The sequence below is a fragment of the Pelophylax lessonae genome, assembly GCF_965119305.1.
Source record: "Pelophylax lessonae genome assembly, chromosome: 3".
Lineage (NCBI taxonomy): Eukaryota > Metazoa > Chordata > Amphibia > Anura > Ranidae > Pelophylax > Pelophylax lessonae.
The window spans coordinates 79,708,284-79,722,737 of NC_138770.1; the positions used below are offsets into that span (position 1 = coordinate 79,708,284).

At 41.4% G+C, this 14,454-nt stretch overlaps 1 protein-coding gene across 1 annotated transcript in view; it reads left to right on the forward strand.

The window, feature by feature from the left end:
- Positions 1-3,802, forward strand: part of LOC309550365 (DNA (cytosine-5)-methyltransferase 3A-like) — a gene marked incomplete at its 5' end in the record, with an annotated part of 96,203 nt that extends 92,401 nt beyond the window's left edge. Inside the window, one exon of the mRNA XM_082250761.1 lies at positions 3,546-3,802. Coding sequence (XP_082106887.1) covers positions 3,546-3,687 — 142 coding nt within the window. The 3' untranslated portion in view covers positions 3,688-3,802. The remainder of the gene's footprint in view (positions 1-3,545) is intronic.
- Positions 3,803-14,454: the final 10,652 nt, after the last annotated feature.

Sequence of the window (14,454 nt, forward strand, 5' to 3'; positions counted from 1 at the left end):
GATGCTGGACAGTCAGCCCAGATCCCCAACAGCCTGATGCAGTGATCCCCACCCCCTGTCTTCTCTCCAATGGCTGAAAGGACTCCCAGGAGAAGGGCCAGTCCACGTTTATCCCCAGAGGCGGGTATGTTCTACATGAGAGGCAGAGGTTGGCTGGGTGAGTAATGCTGTTTTTCTGGACAATTTGTTTGGGGTACTGGGGGGGTGCAGAAATTGGGAGGGCCCGTGGAACACAATCTACCTTAGAGAGGATGGAAAATCGCTCTCTTAGCCCCCTAGGCCTCTCTTATGTCTAAGTCACCCTGTTTCCATTAGGGACACAGGGTGCCCAAGAAGCCCAGTCTGGCCTGCCCAAACCAGACTTTCACAGACTGATCGGCTATGAGAGCTCCATGCGCCTTGCCAGGACAAACTTACAAACTATGTGGAACTTTGTCAAGGAAGCTGCCATGATGGATTGACTCTTTGGGACTTGTCGTCCGACTAACTCAGGCACAGACCAGTTGGAGGTCCGGTACCTGGTTAGTCTACCTTTGGGGGGAAGATATGTGATGGTATTCACCGTCACTAGAGGAGAGGAGCAGTTACTTAATGGTTTGAATTGCTTCAGATGGGACAGTATCATTTGTCAGCAATATCTTAATATAGAAATATGAAGATTTAATCCTGTTTTACACTGGGAGACTTAGACTGTTATAGAACATTGCCATGAAGTCTGACTCCTAAATAATGTGTGTATTCCATGTCCCTGCATGCCAGACAGGCTTCCCTATTGTTTGTGTATTGGGAGGGAATGTGGATTGGCTGCTAAGGGGGAGGGGGTATTGCCCCACAATGTATATCTTTGTGTACACTGTATGAGAGTGTAAAACTCTGTTTTCATTGGATTGTGAATGTCAGGGCCTGTTTTCAACAAGGTCCACCTGGGCAGTAGCCTTGTGGGGGAAAACTGTATAAAAGTCTGTTTCTTGTTTAATAAAGTTGAGTTACTTCACCCTCAATCTAGAGTCCTGTCTCTTTTTGGGGGAATATGCTACAAGGGATTGCTATGGTCTTCCATACTCCCTTGGATAATCACTAAGCTCTTGTAAGAGCTTGTGTAGAGCTTGTTCCTGCTGCCCTCCCTGGGGAAAGAGCGGTTCACCCACTGGAACCTGATAGCAATCTATTGTATTGTTTACATTTTTCATACAGTATGCTCTATATCATAATGTAATGTCACTGTTAAAGAATTCATTCATTTTATTTTTACTAGGTGGATATTCAGATCTCTGATGCCAAATCAGATCTAAGGTACTTCAGGCAACTCTGTGAGCTGCATGCTACCCTTAGGTTTATTGTTTTTTTTTTAGTGCCTGTTAGCGTTTTGTTAGGGTTTTTGTAGTAATCATGAAATCTGTTTCTGGATGTTCATTAACATACAGGTTCTTTTGTGTTTGTGATCTATTCCGGTACTGCTGTTCTACAAAGCTGAAACATGCGTAGGAGCAGAAGGGGTTATACCTGGCAGGCCAATGTCTTTTTTTTTTTTTTGCCAGTGTCCAAAACCTCATGCAGCTGGCCGTATCACACAATTGTCTCAGATGAATTGACTCCCGTGTCCCTTCAAGAATTAAAGCACAAAAGCACAAAATCATGATTTTTTTGCTGTCTTGTACACATCTAGCGAGCATGAAGCAAGCCTGAGAAGCCTAAGAACAGTCAATCATCCTTATTTTTGTATGGGTCTGTGTCTAAGAAAAAAAATATTAAAGCATCAACATGACAGCCAGACCAATAGTGTTTTCAGACTAAGAAATCAATGGCATCCCCAAGATTTTTCCCTGAATTCTTGTTGTGTCGCAAGACACAACAGGAACTGAATGACATTTTTAACCTTTGGTGTTACAAAGATTGAAGATGTGGCAGCCCTTTTCTGGCCCCAGTGAGACAATTATTTTCACTTTGTTGTACCCTTAATTCCTCAAACTTCCTCACTGTGAGCTCACCAAGAAGAGGACACCCTGTGGCTATGCTAGATTAAAGATTTGCTCTGGGAAGCTCCAGGCTAGACACTTCCCACATGACCTCTGCATTTGGTCATTGATCTGGTTTGTTTTCACTTGACCAAGCTTGGAGAAGGAGCCTTCTGCCCAATTTGCAGCTTACTTGTCCTGCTCCAACATTTGTTGGGCACCTTCAGCTTGTTGGGACCACAGTCAATGCAGGAGGTAGAGAAACTGGCCTGTGCCTTTCCTGTATTGGGGCCCTTTTACAGCTGTGACTTTGGGGCCCTGTGCCACTGATACAATAAAGATAAACGGTTCGGTACCACTTATAGTGATAACGTCTCCACCCCTAAATCATTTACATACAGAGAAGGTTGCCCTGGGACTTTAAATGAGGCGAGCACAGGTGGCCACTTAGTGGAGTAAATGTAATCTCAATTTAATGATTAGTGCAAAACATTACATCATGTAACCTGGTACATAAAACATTGACCAAGCCAGACAAAGATATATACACAAATATAGTACATGCTTGAAGTTAGTAACTGCATTGTTGCATGGGTGTTTCTGGGTCCCTTTCTATCAGCTCCTGGATCAGGCGTTCATGCTGCCACTGGGTGTCAGTGTCTCTTCGCTGTCCAGGCCCAGCCAACTTGTAAGTATGGATCCCTGATTTGGGATCCTTCATGGGTTTTGTACCCTGCAAACATCATCAATAACTAATTTTTGGATTGTTGTTACAATACTATTTCTGCATATGTGTTTTCACAGATATGCATGTGTGCTTCCATTTCTTAAGAAGCGAGCAGTTTGCTCGGGAAACGCGTCAAAGTTATTAAGATGCCTGTTTACAACCATGCAACAATACAGTTACTAACTTCAAGCATGTACTATATTTGTGTATATACCTTTGTCTGGCTTGGTCAATGTTTTATGTACCATGTTACATGATGTAATGTTTTACACTAATCATTATATTGAGATTACATTTACTCCATTGAGTGGCCACCTGTGCTCGCCTCATTTAAAGTCCCAGGGCAACCTTCTCTTTCTGGCTGTGCCACTGATAGGACAACTTTCCCCACTATAAAATTCCCACAAACTTCTGTTTTATTGACAACTGTCAGGGGTTGAGTTTTCCCCTTCCTTTTTCCATATTCAATGAACAGTTCTTATTCTTAAATTCAGGAACCTTTAGCAACCTATCCGAGTTAGTTTAATGGATTTCTGTGGTGATTCCATCCTCTTATAGGGACAGATTGGCAGTCTGTGGTATAATATTAGTTATGCACAGGGCAGTAGCTCCAGAAACAGGTAAGCAGTGCTTGGCATAATAATAAGCTGCAGTGTCAGGACCCAGGAATCAGTTGATCGGTGGTAAGTATTCTATTGGACTGGGCATCTCAGGAGGGGGCCTTGTGGAAACAGGAGTGTGAAATGTACCTTACCTAAGGGCTAGTATAGCCACCTGCTAAGAAATTTTTTGTGTTAGAATTCTGGGAATTGCAATGCCTAAATGTTAAGTAGAATTATCTGTATCATCCCTGTCTTTTGTAGGGTGTTTGGCTTTCCTTCACATTATACCGACATTGGCATGATGAAGCGTTCTTCCCGGATGAAACTTCTTGGAAGGGCCTGGAGTGTCCCTGTCATACGTCATCTCTTTGCCCCCCTTAAGGAATATTTTGCCAGCAGATGAAGAAGACACGTGACTTCATGAAACAATCATGAAACAAGAGTTTCAAGAGTTGAAAACTATAACTGAGACTTTTTAATACTTTTTTTTAATCTTTTTTTGTTTTGATTGTTTAAGTTTTTTTTGTAATGTAAACTTTTCGGCAAAGAGTAAAATTTTACATATTTAAGTATTTTCTTGTATATTTGTAAACCACAAACTATATGGCGCAATCCCAGGTGTATAATATTAGGTTACTCCCTAATTAGTCCATATATTAAGGGCTAAATCAGCCTATAATAGTCCATAGTGATGCATACAGTCCATAATAAAAGAAATCATAGCACAAGGGAACAGCTCCACCGAGAGACAGAAATGAATCACATAAATAACAGTAGAAAAACTCAGGGGGTGCCCCTAAGTACACTAATAAAAAACAACTTTATTAAGGCAGCCAAATGTGCAAAAAGAGTGCAAAAAGGTTTTTATTGCAGAAAGATCACATCACAAGAGCAAGTGCAACATTTTGGAGCCTTCATCAGGCATGTGATAAAGTGTAACAACCGCCAATCAGCACATGGAAAAAATGGTGGCGCCCTCTCCCTGATGTCATACTCCCACCAAAATAAACCAAAATACAGCTGGAAATAATAAAGATGCATTTATAATATACTTCTATAAGGGGAGGGGAACCTGGTAAGGTCATTGGTGCCAGTTAATGTAGTGTAGATCGGGCACACCAACCAGATGGGTCTGGCTGATGTGCCCAAACTGCACTACGTTTATTGGCACCAATAACCTTGCAGTGTTCTCCTCCCCTCATAGAAGTATATTATAAATGCATCTTTATTTAACTGGATTGTCAGCGGTATTTTGGCAGGAGTATGGTGTAATTTTATGTCAGAAGGATGGGTTGGCACAATTTTTTTCATGCTCTGATTGGTGGTTACATTTATTTTCTGCTCTGTTACTATTACACTTCATCACATTCCTGACAAAGGAGTCCTGCGAGGCTCCGAAACGTTGCAGTTGCTCTTGCGATGTGATCTTTCTGCAATAAAAACCTCTTGAACGACATTTGAGAATCCTAGGTGTGCTGGCGAATATGTGCATTTATCTGTGATGAATCTAGTAACCAGCTGGTAGTCACTGCAGCACCCACGATTGAGCCTTATTTCCAGGAACATGTGTGAGAGGAATAATGACAAAGCTGGTGTAGGGTAGGAAGATATTGAAAACCACCATGGAAACTGAACTGTCGTCAAGCTGGGGATGATCCATTGCCTAGGAAACATGTTTCGAAGCGCTAATCAGCTCCTTGGTCAAATTTGATAGGCCATGAATGGCGATGCTCGTAATTATAGGAAAAGGACTTAAGCCAATGATAGGGGCCGAGGACCAGCGGAGTTGAGAGGGGTCCAGTTTCAGGAAAGCATTTCAAGTTTGTGAGTACTGTAACTGCCCCTCCTGTCTGCCTAGATGAGAGGGGACCGCGCTGGTGAAGATCAAAGGGATCCAGGAGCTGGCTAGCAGTAAAGGGGGTGCCTAGTGAGAGGACCCTGAAGTGTCAGATGGGGTGCCTAGTGAGAGGACCCTGAAGTGTCAGAGGGGGTGCCTAGTGAGAGGACCCTGAAGTGTCAGAGGGGGTGCCTAGTGAGAGGACCCTGACGTGTCAGAGGGGGTGCCTAGTGAGAGGACCCTGAAGTGTTAGAGGGGGTGCCTAGTGAGAGGACCCTGAAAGTGCAAAGGGGCGCCAGTGGTTGGGCCCTGAAGAGTTAAGTGTACAGTGTGCAGTGTACAGTGTTGAGAGTTGCAGCAGCACAAGCAGTTACAAGGAGCTACCTCAGTCAGTGAAGGGCTGGAGGGAGCTGTTCACAGGACTTTTGAGCTACACAGAGTGTCAAGAGTCAAGTCTTACTACAGTCCAGTATCTTTTGAGTTACCCAGTGGTGTTACAAGTCAAGTTCTAGCACAGTGCAGCAATAAAGCATTTTCAAGTGTCAGTAAGCGTTGGTTGGCATCCAACTGACGTCAAGACAGCGCTAACAGGCATTTTTCTACAAAGTGTCCCAGTTTTACCTAGTTGAGCCAGAGGAGTATCCCACTCATTTCCTTCTCCCATCCCAATATAAAATAAACAAAACAAACCAAAGATGCCGGAATGGTCATTGTCTCAACTCTCACACTTGGGTACTCAGCTTAAATGGGCTGAAGGTGTCACCGGTAACAATGGCAGACCCATCTCAGGCTCAATGCCTGGAAAACCTGCTATATATATATATATATATATATATATATATATATATATATATATATATATACACAGTATATCCAGATTTTGTACTCTCCAGTTTTAGTAAATCAACCCCAAAGGATCCATGCACATACCTACATCCTTAATAAGGCTCTGACATGGTGGATCCTTTTTTTTCAATACTAACTTCAGGTAAGCAGCCAAATACCCAGTTATAATGTTTATATGGAAGCTATTATACCTGCCAAGGGATTTTTTAGAATAGAAAAGCAGGGAGAATGGCAGGGACACCTGGTATTTCACACACATGAAGCAGTGCAAAGAGAACAGGATACTTTATTACACCGGTACATAGCACAACAGTCACATATCAGGAATATGAAATGTTAATGTAATAAAAACCTTAAAGTCGGCTCTCCTGGATGCTATATTATACACTTGGAAAAAGCCACTTGGAAGAGAAAGTCATTATGGTTCAACACAGAGATAAGTATGATAGGAAAAGAAAAAAAATGGGACCTAATCTCCCTACAATGGATTTACAATTTATAAACCAGGAAAATGTGACTTTCAACAAACATACTCTGGTGAAGAATCAGTCACTGTCATTTAAACCTAAAAGACCTAAAAGATTCACCTGCAGAGAATTTGCACAGAATGTCTGATTTGCTGCTTTAAAAAAATGCCCCAAAATGTTTAGATTATATGAAAATGTATAAAATGTGAAAATGTATAAAAACATACAGGACAAGAGATCAAAAATTTCATTGGTTTTGTTAAAGGAAATAACTAAGTTCTGTAAGAAAATGGGGTAAAAACAGGATAAAATATTTTTTAGTTATATCAGTGACAATTATAATATTGGAATTACAAAAATGAATAATTAATACAATGCATTATCATGTGGAAGGAGAGATACAGTGCTCAGCATAAATGAGTACACCCCTTTTGAAAATTAAGATTTTTAATTATAATCTCAATGAATACAAGAACAATTTCAAAAATTATGACAAAACTGAGTTTTGTTTATTTTATTTACATTTATTTAGCTCATTACATAAAAGTATAGTTAATAATATAACTTAGATTTAAAAAAATCTTCTGTTTAACTCAAATTAGTTGATGCAAAAATGAATACACCCCACAACAAAAACTACTACATCTAGTACTTTGTATGACCTCCATTATTTATAAGGACAGCACCAAGTCTTCTATGGATGGAATGAACAAGTTGGCAACATGTTGCAACATCTATCTTTTTCCATTCTTCAAAAACTACCTCTTTTAAGGTGATTTGACCCCAGCGGTGGATGCCGACAGCCATCGGCAAAACACCCTGCCCATAGGCATAATCCGGCATGCAAAATTTAACTTACCCAACAGTGACTGCAATTGGCGGAGCTGAATTTTGTGCTTCCAACTGGTCCCATGAACTTCAGCTTTAAGGGCCTTGAGTTTATCTGCGGGCAATCGACACTCCATCGCCTGGGAATCCACAACGATGCCAAGGAAACAAAGGGACGAAGTCGGCCCCTCGTTTTTTTTCCAGAGCCAAAGGCACCCCAAAATGGCCAGTGACATGCTGCAGCGTCCCCAGCAAGATAGAGCAAACGTTGGAAGATGGCGGACCAACACACAAGAAGTCATCCAAATAATGAATGACCGAGTTGATTCCAGAAACGTCCCGCACCACCCATTCAAAAGAGCTAAACGTTTCAAACAGCACGCAGGATATAGAGCAACCCATTGGCAAGCAGCGGCCCACATAGTACCCCCCCTGCCAAGAGCAACCAAGCAATAGAAAACTGTCCAAGGTGAATCGGCAGCAAATGAAAAGCCGATTCTATATCTGCTTTCGCCATAAGTGCGCCACGCCCATAGCAGCGCACCCAGGAAACTGCCGCATCGAAAGAGGTATAGGTCACTGCACATGCCTCAGGGGTGATAGCATCGTTGACCGAACCACCCTTTGGAAAGGACAGATGATGAATTAACCTGAACTTGTTTGCCTCCTTCTTTGGGACCACACCAAGCGGGGACACCACCAAATCTGGAATCAGCAACTCAGCGAAAGGGCCGGCCATGCGACCCAACGCCAATTTCTTCTCCAGCTTGGAGGAAACCACGCTTTGATGTTGCCAGGCTGAACGCAAATTCTGGGAAGACGCTGGAACGGAGGACAGAGAACACGGGATGCGGAAACCACCAGCAAAGCCCTCCTTCAACAATACCGCAGCCTGCCTAATGGGATACCTATGCAGAAAGGGAAGCATACTTTCCACCCTCACCAGCATCATCCCTCTTACCCGAAGACTCTCCAGTACGCCCCTTGCCACGTTTGAAGCAGCGTGACAGCGCATGGGATCCCCCGCAGCCGGAGCACTCATATTTAAAGCGGCAGGCAGATCCAAACTTACAGGCTCCCTCGTTGTATTGCCAGCAGTAGCCCCAATGTTTCACAGTCGGTTGTCGCAGAAGAACCACTGACCCCTCCTGGAAAAAACTGGTTGGGAGCCTGCGCCGAAGTCATCAACCTCATCCAGAGACTAATGTCCTTATGATCCCACCTCAAAGACGGTCTGATGGCCATCCTCTGACAAAACTGCTCGTCGTAACGCGACCAGGCCACTCCAGCATACGTCCTGTATGCCTCGCTAATGGCCTCAAGGTAGCAAAAAAGAGCAGAACAATGTTCAGGAGACCTCTCGCGACAACACTGGCCAAAAGGGCAAATGCCTGTAGCCAACTGGAAAACGTCCCTAGAATCAGCCGGTAATGACGTTTTTCCTCGTCCTCCTTCTTACTCTCTTCCAGGTTCAATCTATCCAAGGTAAACTTCTCCAAGGGCAGCAACGTGAATATCTCCACATACTCACCCTTCCAGATCTTCTCCTTCACTTCCGTCTTGAAGTGAGAACCCAAAGGGCCCTCAAAACAGACATAGACCTCACACCTAGCAGAATCAACCTTCTTGCCGCTGTCACCCATCACAGCAGACGATTCAGCTGTCGGTGCACTCCCAGGATTCTCCAATCCCGGACCACTTCCAGATGTTGTACTGGCATCTAAACGCACTGATTGCCCACCCGCACCGCTGGGTGGAGCTACAGGTGGGGGGGGGATCGACCGCGTGCGCTGGTGCACACCCAGGCGAGACCCATGCCGGCGACGCCCTAAAGCTCGCCCCCATCTCAACTGGCCGACTAAATCCCGCAAACCTACCAACAAGTCCCTGACACCCCGATCTGAACCCCCAGAAGTGGAAATGCCTTCCGCTGCCAGTGGCAAAGAAGCACCCTTCACCACCCTACTATCCTGCACAGGGGTCCCCAACCTAACCCAGCCTAGCAAATCCTTCAACACAGAGCGTACAGATAAAGAAGACAAATGAGAATGACAGTCAAGAAAGAGCGAATTTGATATTGGGACTTTTAAGGGGCTGATAATTATTAAATAATGGAGAAAAAATAATTTTTTGTAAAAACAATTAAACATATTTTATTAAGGACAATTGCACAAACATGAACATGAATTCTTTTAAAACATCTAAAAGAAGGGAGAAAGGGCTTGATTATGTCTGCTCAACATGTTTCACCATCTTGTAATGGCTTCTTCAGGAGACTGACGAACATCTTTCACAAGTAAACATTCTATATTTAATTGTGGTTGGGGGGAGTACCGCGCTTTAAAGTGCTTAATATAACATAAATCAAATAAAATATATATGTGAAAAAGTGCCTTAGTGCTTCTTAAATATAATATTCATAAATAATATATCTCAATGTGCATAATAAATACAATCTAATATAAATCTTACAATAAATATGATAGGTGGTAAATCTGTTAAGCTAGAATGGATCTCAGTAAAAACAACTATATAAATACAGTATATAGTGAGAAAAATAAATAAAGTTATAAGTCCGTGACCTCTTTAAATAAAATAAAATAATGTGCTCCAAATAGGTGGTTTACAAATATAAGGTGCTAAAGTGTCCTTTAAATAAATATATAAATATATAGTGATAAAACGAATCTTCTTATCAAAATATGGCATGCAGGTGCTTTTTCGTGCGGTGCCCACTAGGTGTCCTATGCGCTCACCTCAATGCTCTTTTTAAGAGAGCCTTAAGTATATGCCTCAGTATGCTTTGTCTTTCTCCTTATTGGCATATATGTACCATTCTGAATCCTCGATTATATTTCCTTTATATAGACAGCTCTACTCCAGGGGGTATATGCGGTCCTTTTTATCTCCAAGAAATCAAATTGGGCCAAACATGGTGAAGTACGTCCCATAAATTTTATTAAAAAAGGTTGAGTAACACTCACATTTCATTTCGTCTTGTTTCTCACATAACAAACAATCCTTTGCCGATACGTCACTTCCGGTTTGGCTATCCTACGCGTTACGCTGCGTTCCAACACAGCTTCTTCCAGGGATCTGGATCATCCCTGGAAGAAGCTGTGTTGGAACGCAGCGTAACGCGTAGGATAGCCAAACCGGAAGTGACTTATCGGCAAAGGATTGTTTGTTATGTGAGAAACAAGACGAAATGAAATGTGAGTGTTACTCTTAACCTTTTTTAATAAAATTTATGGGACGTACTTCACCATGTTTGGCCCAATTTGATTTCTTGGAGATAAAAAGGACCGCATATACCCCCTTGAGTAGAGCTGTCTATATAAAGGAAATATAATCGAGGATTCAGAATGGTACATATATGCCAATAAGGAGAAAGACAAAGCATACTGAGGCATATACTTAAGGCTCTCTTAAAAAGAGCATTGAGGTGAGCGCATAGGACACCTAGTGGGCACCGCACGAAAAAGCACCTGCATGCCATATTTTGATAAGAAGATTCGTTTTATCACTATATATTTATATATTTATTTAAAGGACACTTTAGCACCTTATATTTGTAAACCACCTATTTGGAGCACATTATTTTATTTTATTTAAAGAGGTCACGGACTTATAACTTTATTTATTTTTCTCACTATATACTGTATTTATATAGTTGTTTTTACTGAGATCCATTCTAGCTTAACAGATTTTACCACCTATTGTAAGATTTATATTAGATTGTATTTATTATGCACATTGAGATATATTATTTATGAATATTATATTTAAGAAGCACTAAGGCACTTTTTCACATATATATTTTATTTGATTTATGTTATATTAAGCACTTTAAAGCGCGGTACTCCCCCCAACCATATTTATCTGAATTGTGTAGGTTACCAATTTTAGTACCTGCGGCATTAAAGTTGTTATTATTTTGATAAGAATTAAAGAGACAGCGCGAGGATTTCACCAACCCTTTATATTCTATATTTAATGAGAAATATTGTGAGAAATATCGGAAACATACATGTGTATTAAGCGACAACTGCCAACAAATACAGTAGTCACAATATTCAAAATCCATAGAATTTTTATAATAAGAGCTATGAAAGAACATACCTCAAGTAACTGAACTTAGCCCATATATGGAAGAAGTTGTAAATGGAAGTTGCCTTTGGATAGGGAAGGATAGAGTCAACCACTAAGCATGCTTCACACCATAGAGGAGGAACGAGCCAAGCCACAGAGAAATCTGATGCTAATAAACAAGATGATTCTTTAATTTATATAATACAATGCCTAAAGAGGGCTCAAATAACACATGATATAAAGGTATATATCTGATTATATTTACCCTTCAAATCAAAGATTTGGATTAATAGGACAGCACTGTGTGCCCCAAGAGAGTGCAGCTGGTATAATGTCCCCTGGTGATATCCCAATTAGACTGGAGACCATCCCAATCTGATTCCACTCTTTAAAATAAGCAGAACAATAGGAAAGAGCATTCAGCAAGTAATTAATAATGCTGTGATGGAAGCAAATGAAGGGATAAAACCCTAGTTACCTTGTCACTGGCTATCTTGACAAACCAAGCACGAATAATTTGGTCAAGATAAGATCAAGCTCTCACATTGAGAATTGGGTCAGGTCCCAGGCAAAGATCCTGCAAAAGGATGTATATTTTCAGTATATAAGAGATATTGATTCTGCAATCAGAGAGCAGACTGTGAGGACCACACATGGGGAGACTCGCACCCCATAGTCGGCTCCACAATCTGCAGCAGGGTCAGAATAAAAGTAGAAACATGAGATACCTGTGTGCGGTCTTCTTCCTCCTAGCCGAATAGTCCAGACTGACTGTCGGCATATCGCTGGCATTTTATGGACCTCCTCCACTTCGTGGTGTCTGACGTCACCACTGGAGTGAGAGCTGAATAATACAGCTGCCTCAGCTGACCCTTCCGAGGATGACGCGGCGCCATTGGATAGTGGCGTCACGTGATCCGCCTGAACCTGGAAGTAGAGCCCGCAGTTGCGCGGTGATCACTGCCGATGCTGCGGATTGCATATCAACTGTGGGAAAATAGCTACTGTTCAAAGAGAAAGTAAACATAGTAAGTAATCTGAGGCATAAAGCCCTGTAAATTCAGCTGGAGTAAATCACATAGTCCCCATTTAATATAAATTAGAAATATCGATTATTAAAGAATGAATATTATATTACAAGGATTATATTGAAACCCAAGATTGTAACACTATTTATTAATGGGTGGAACACATGTTCAAACAGACCCAAAAATATATTGTACCAAAATTCTATTTAGTAGTGTGTTGTTACAAATGTATTTTTCTATGAATGTATTGTTCAAAATTCAAGGATTTTTTTCCTCTCAAAGAGAATTCTACCTTAGGGAGTATTTGTTCCCTACAGATATAAAGAAAGGGAGTTTTTATTTATTATCCAAAAAGGGGGCGCCTCAAATTTATTAGTAAAAAATTTGTAAAAAATCAGGTCAGGAATCAGGCAGCAAATTAATGGCGGTACCACCTGCCCGAATCATGGGGAAAGATCAGGCAATGAGGGACCGAGGGTGCTCATATGGTGCAACAATTGCAGCAGAAGGTCTCAAAATCACCACTATCAATTAGGGCTAACAACTAAATCCATAATGGGCAAGATATTAAAATATACAAATGGACAATTTATTGAACTGTTCAGTGTAATAATAAAAGACAAATACACTTCCACATCAATGTATAATTAACAAAGAAAATTCATTCCCTATCAAAGGAATGGTTTAAAGCTTATAGTATCATTGATACCCGGGTATCGTGTGGCGGACAGATTGAAGATCCACATTGTTTCTCTCTGTAGCATGTTTTTATCTACACTACCACCCCTCTTATTGAGAGGGATGTGCTCAAGGGCAAAGAATTTCATCTTGTCATCGTCAAATCCATGATACAGCCCCATATGACGACTAATAGGACTCTCATATTTTTTGTTTAGAATTAGTTTCTCATGATCTCGGATACGGTGGAAAAACTGCCTTTTTGTATTTCCAATGTAAAAGGCCTTGCAGGCACACTGCATGATGTAAACAACTCCCACCGTTTGGCAATTCACATGGAAAGTTGGTTTATAAATAGTCCCATTTGGGAGAATCAATTCATTTGCATTTGACATGTACTTACAGAAATTGCATCTTTTGCAAGGGTAAATGCCAGTCAATTGCTTATGTAATCTATTAAAAGGTATGACATTGTGGCTATGGACCAGTTGGTCCTTAAGAGACTTTGACCTCTTAAAAGTAATCTGCGGGCGATTTCCTATATGTTTGGCCACTTTGTCATCAGCCTCAAGGAGATACCAGAATTTACTGAGAATCGACCGTGCCTGGCTGTGTTGACTGGAATAGCGCATGATTAAACGTACATTTTCCATGTCTTTTTTCTTTTTGTTCCTATAGATTAAAGGATTTCTGTCTTGATTTTTAGCCTTGTGATAGGACCTTTTTAGACATGATTTGTTATATCCTCTGGACAATAGGCGGCTCTGTAGGCCCTTAGCTTCCGTCTCAAAATCTTCTAGCCTGGTGCAGTTACGCCTCAGGTGAAGATACTGACTGTACGGTATGCTGGATATAAGAGGCTTGGGGTGAGAGCTGCCTGCGTTTAGAATGGCTTTTCCAGCTGTAGTTTTACGAAAAAAGGTGCAACCAATAGTACCGTCTTTGTCAATGTAGATTTTTATGTCCAGAAAATCTAAGCTTGTTTGACTATAGGTGGTAGTAAATTTGAGATTGACATCATTCTCATTTAGAATGTTGATAAATTCCAATAAGGAGGTCAGAGAATTGATCCAAATCAAAAAAATATTGTCTATAAATCTTCACCACAGGAGGACCCCAGAGAGCAAGTCCCTGAGGTCCTCCCTGGAGAAGAGATCCTGCTCCCACCCCCCCAGGTACAGGTTGGCGTATGATGGGGCACATTTTGTCCCCATCGCCACCCCCTGCACCTGGAGGTAGTGGGAACCTTTGAACAAGAAGAAGTTATTGGTCAAAATAAAACGCAAAAGGGAGATAATGAAGGTATTATATCTTTCAGAGGAATTTCCCCTTTCCGAGGTGAAGCCCTCTACAACTCTGATCCCACAATGAGGTGGGATGGAGTTGTAGAGGGC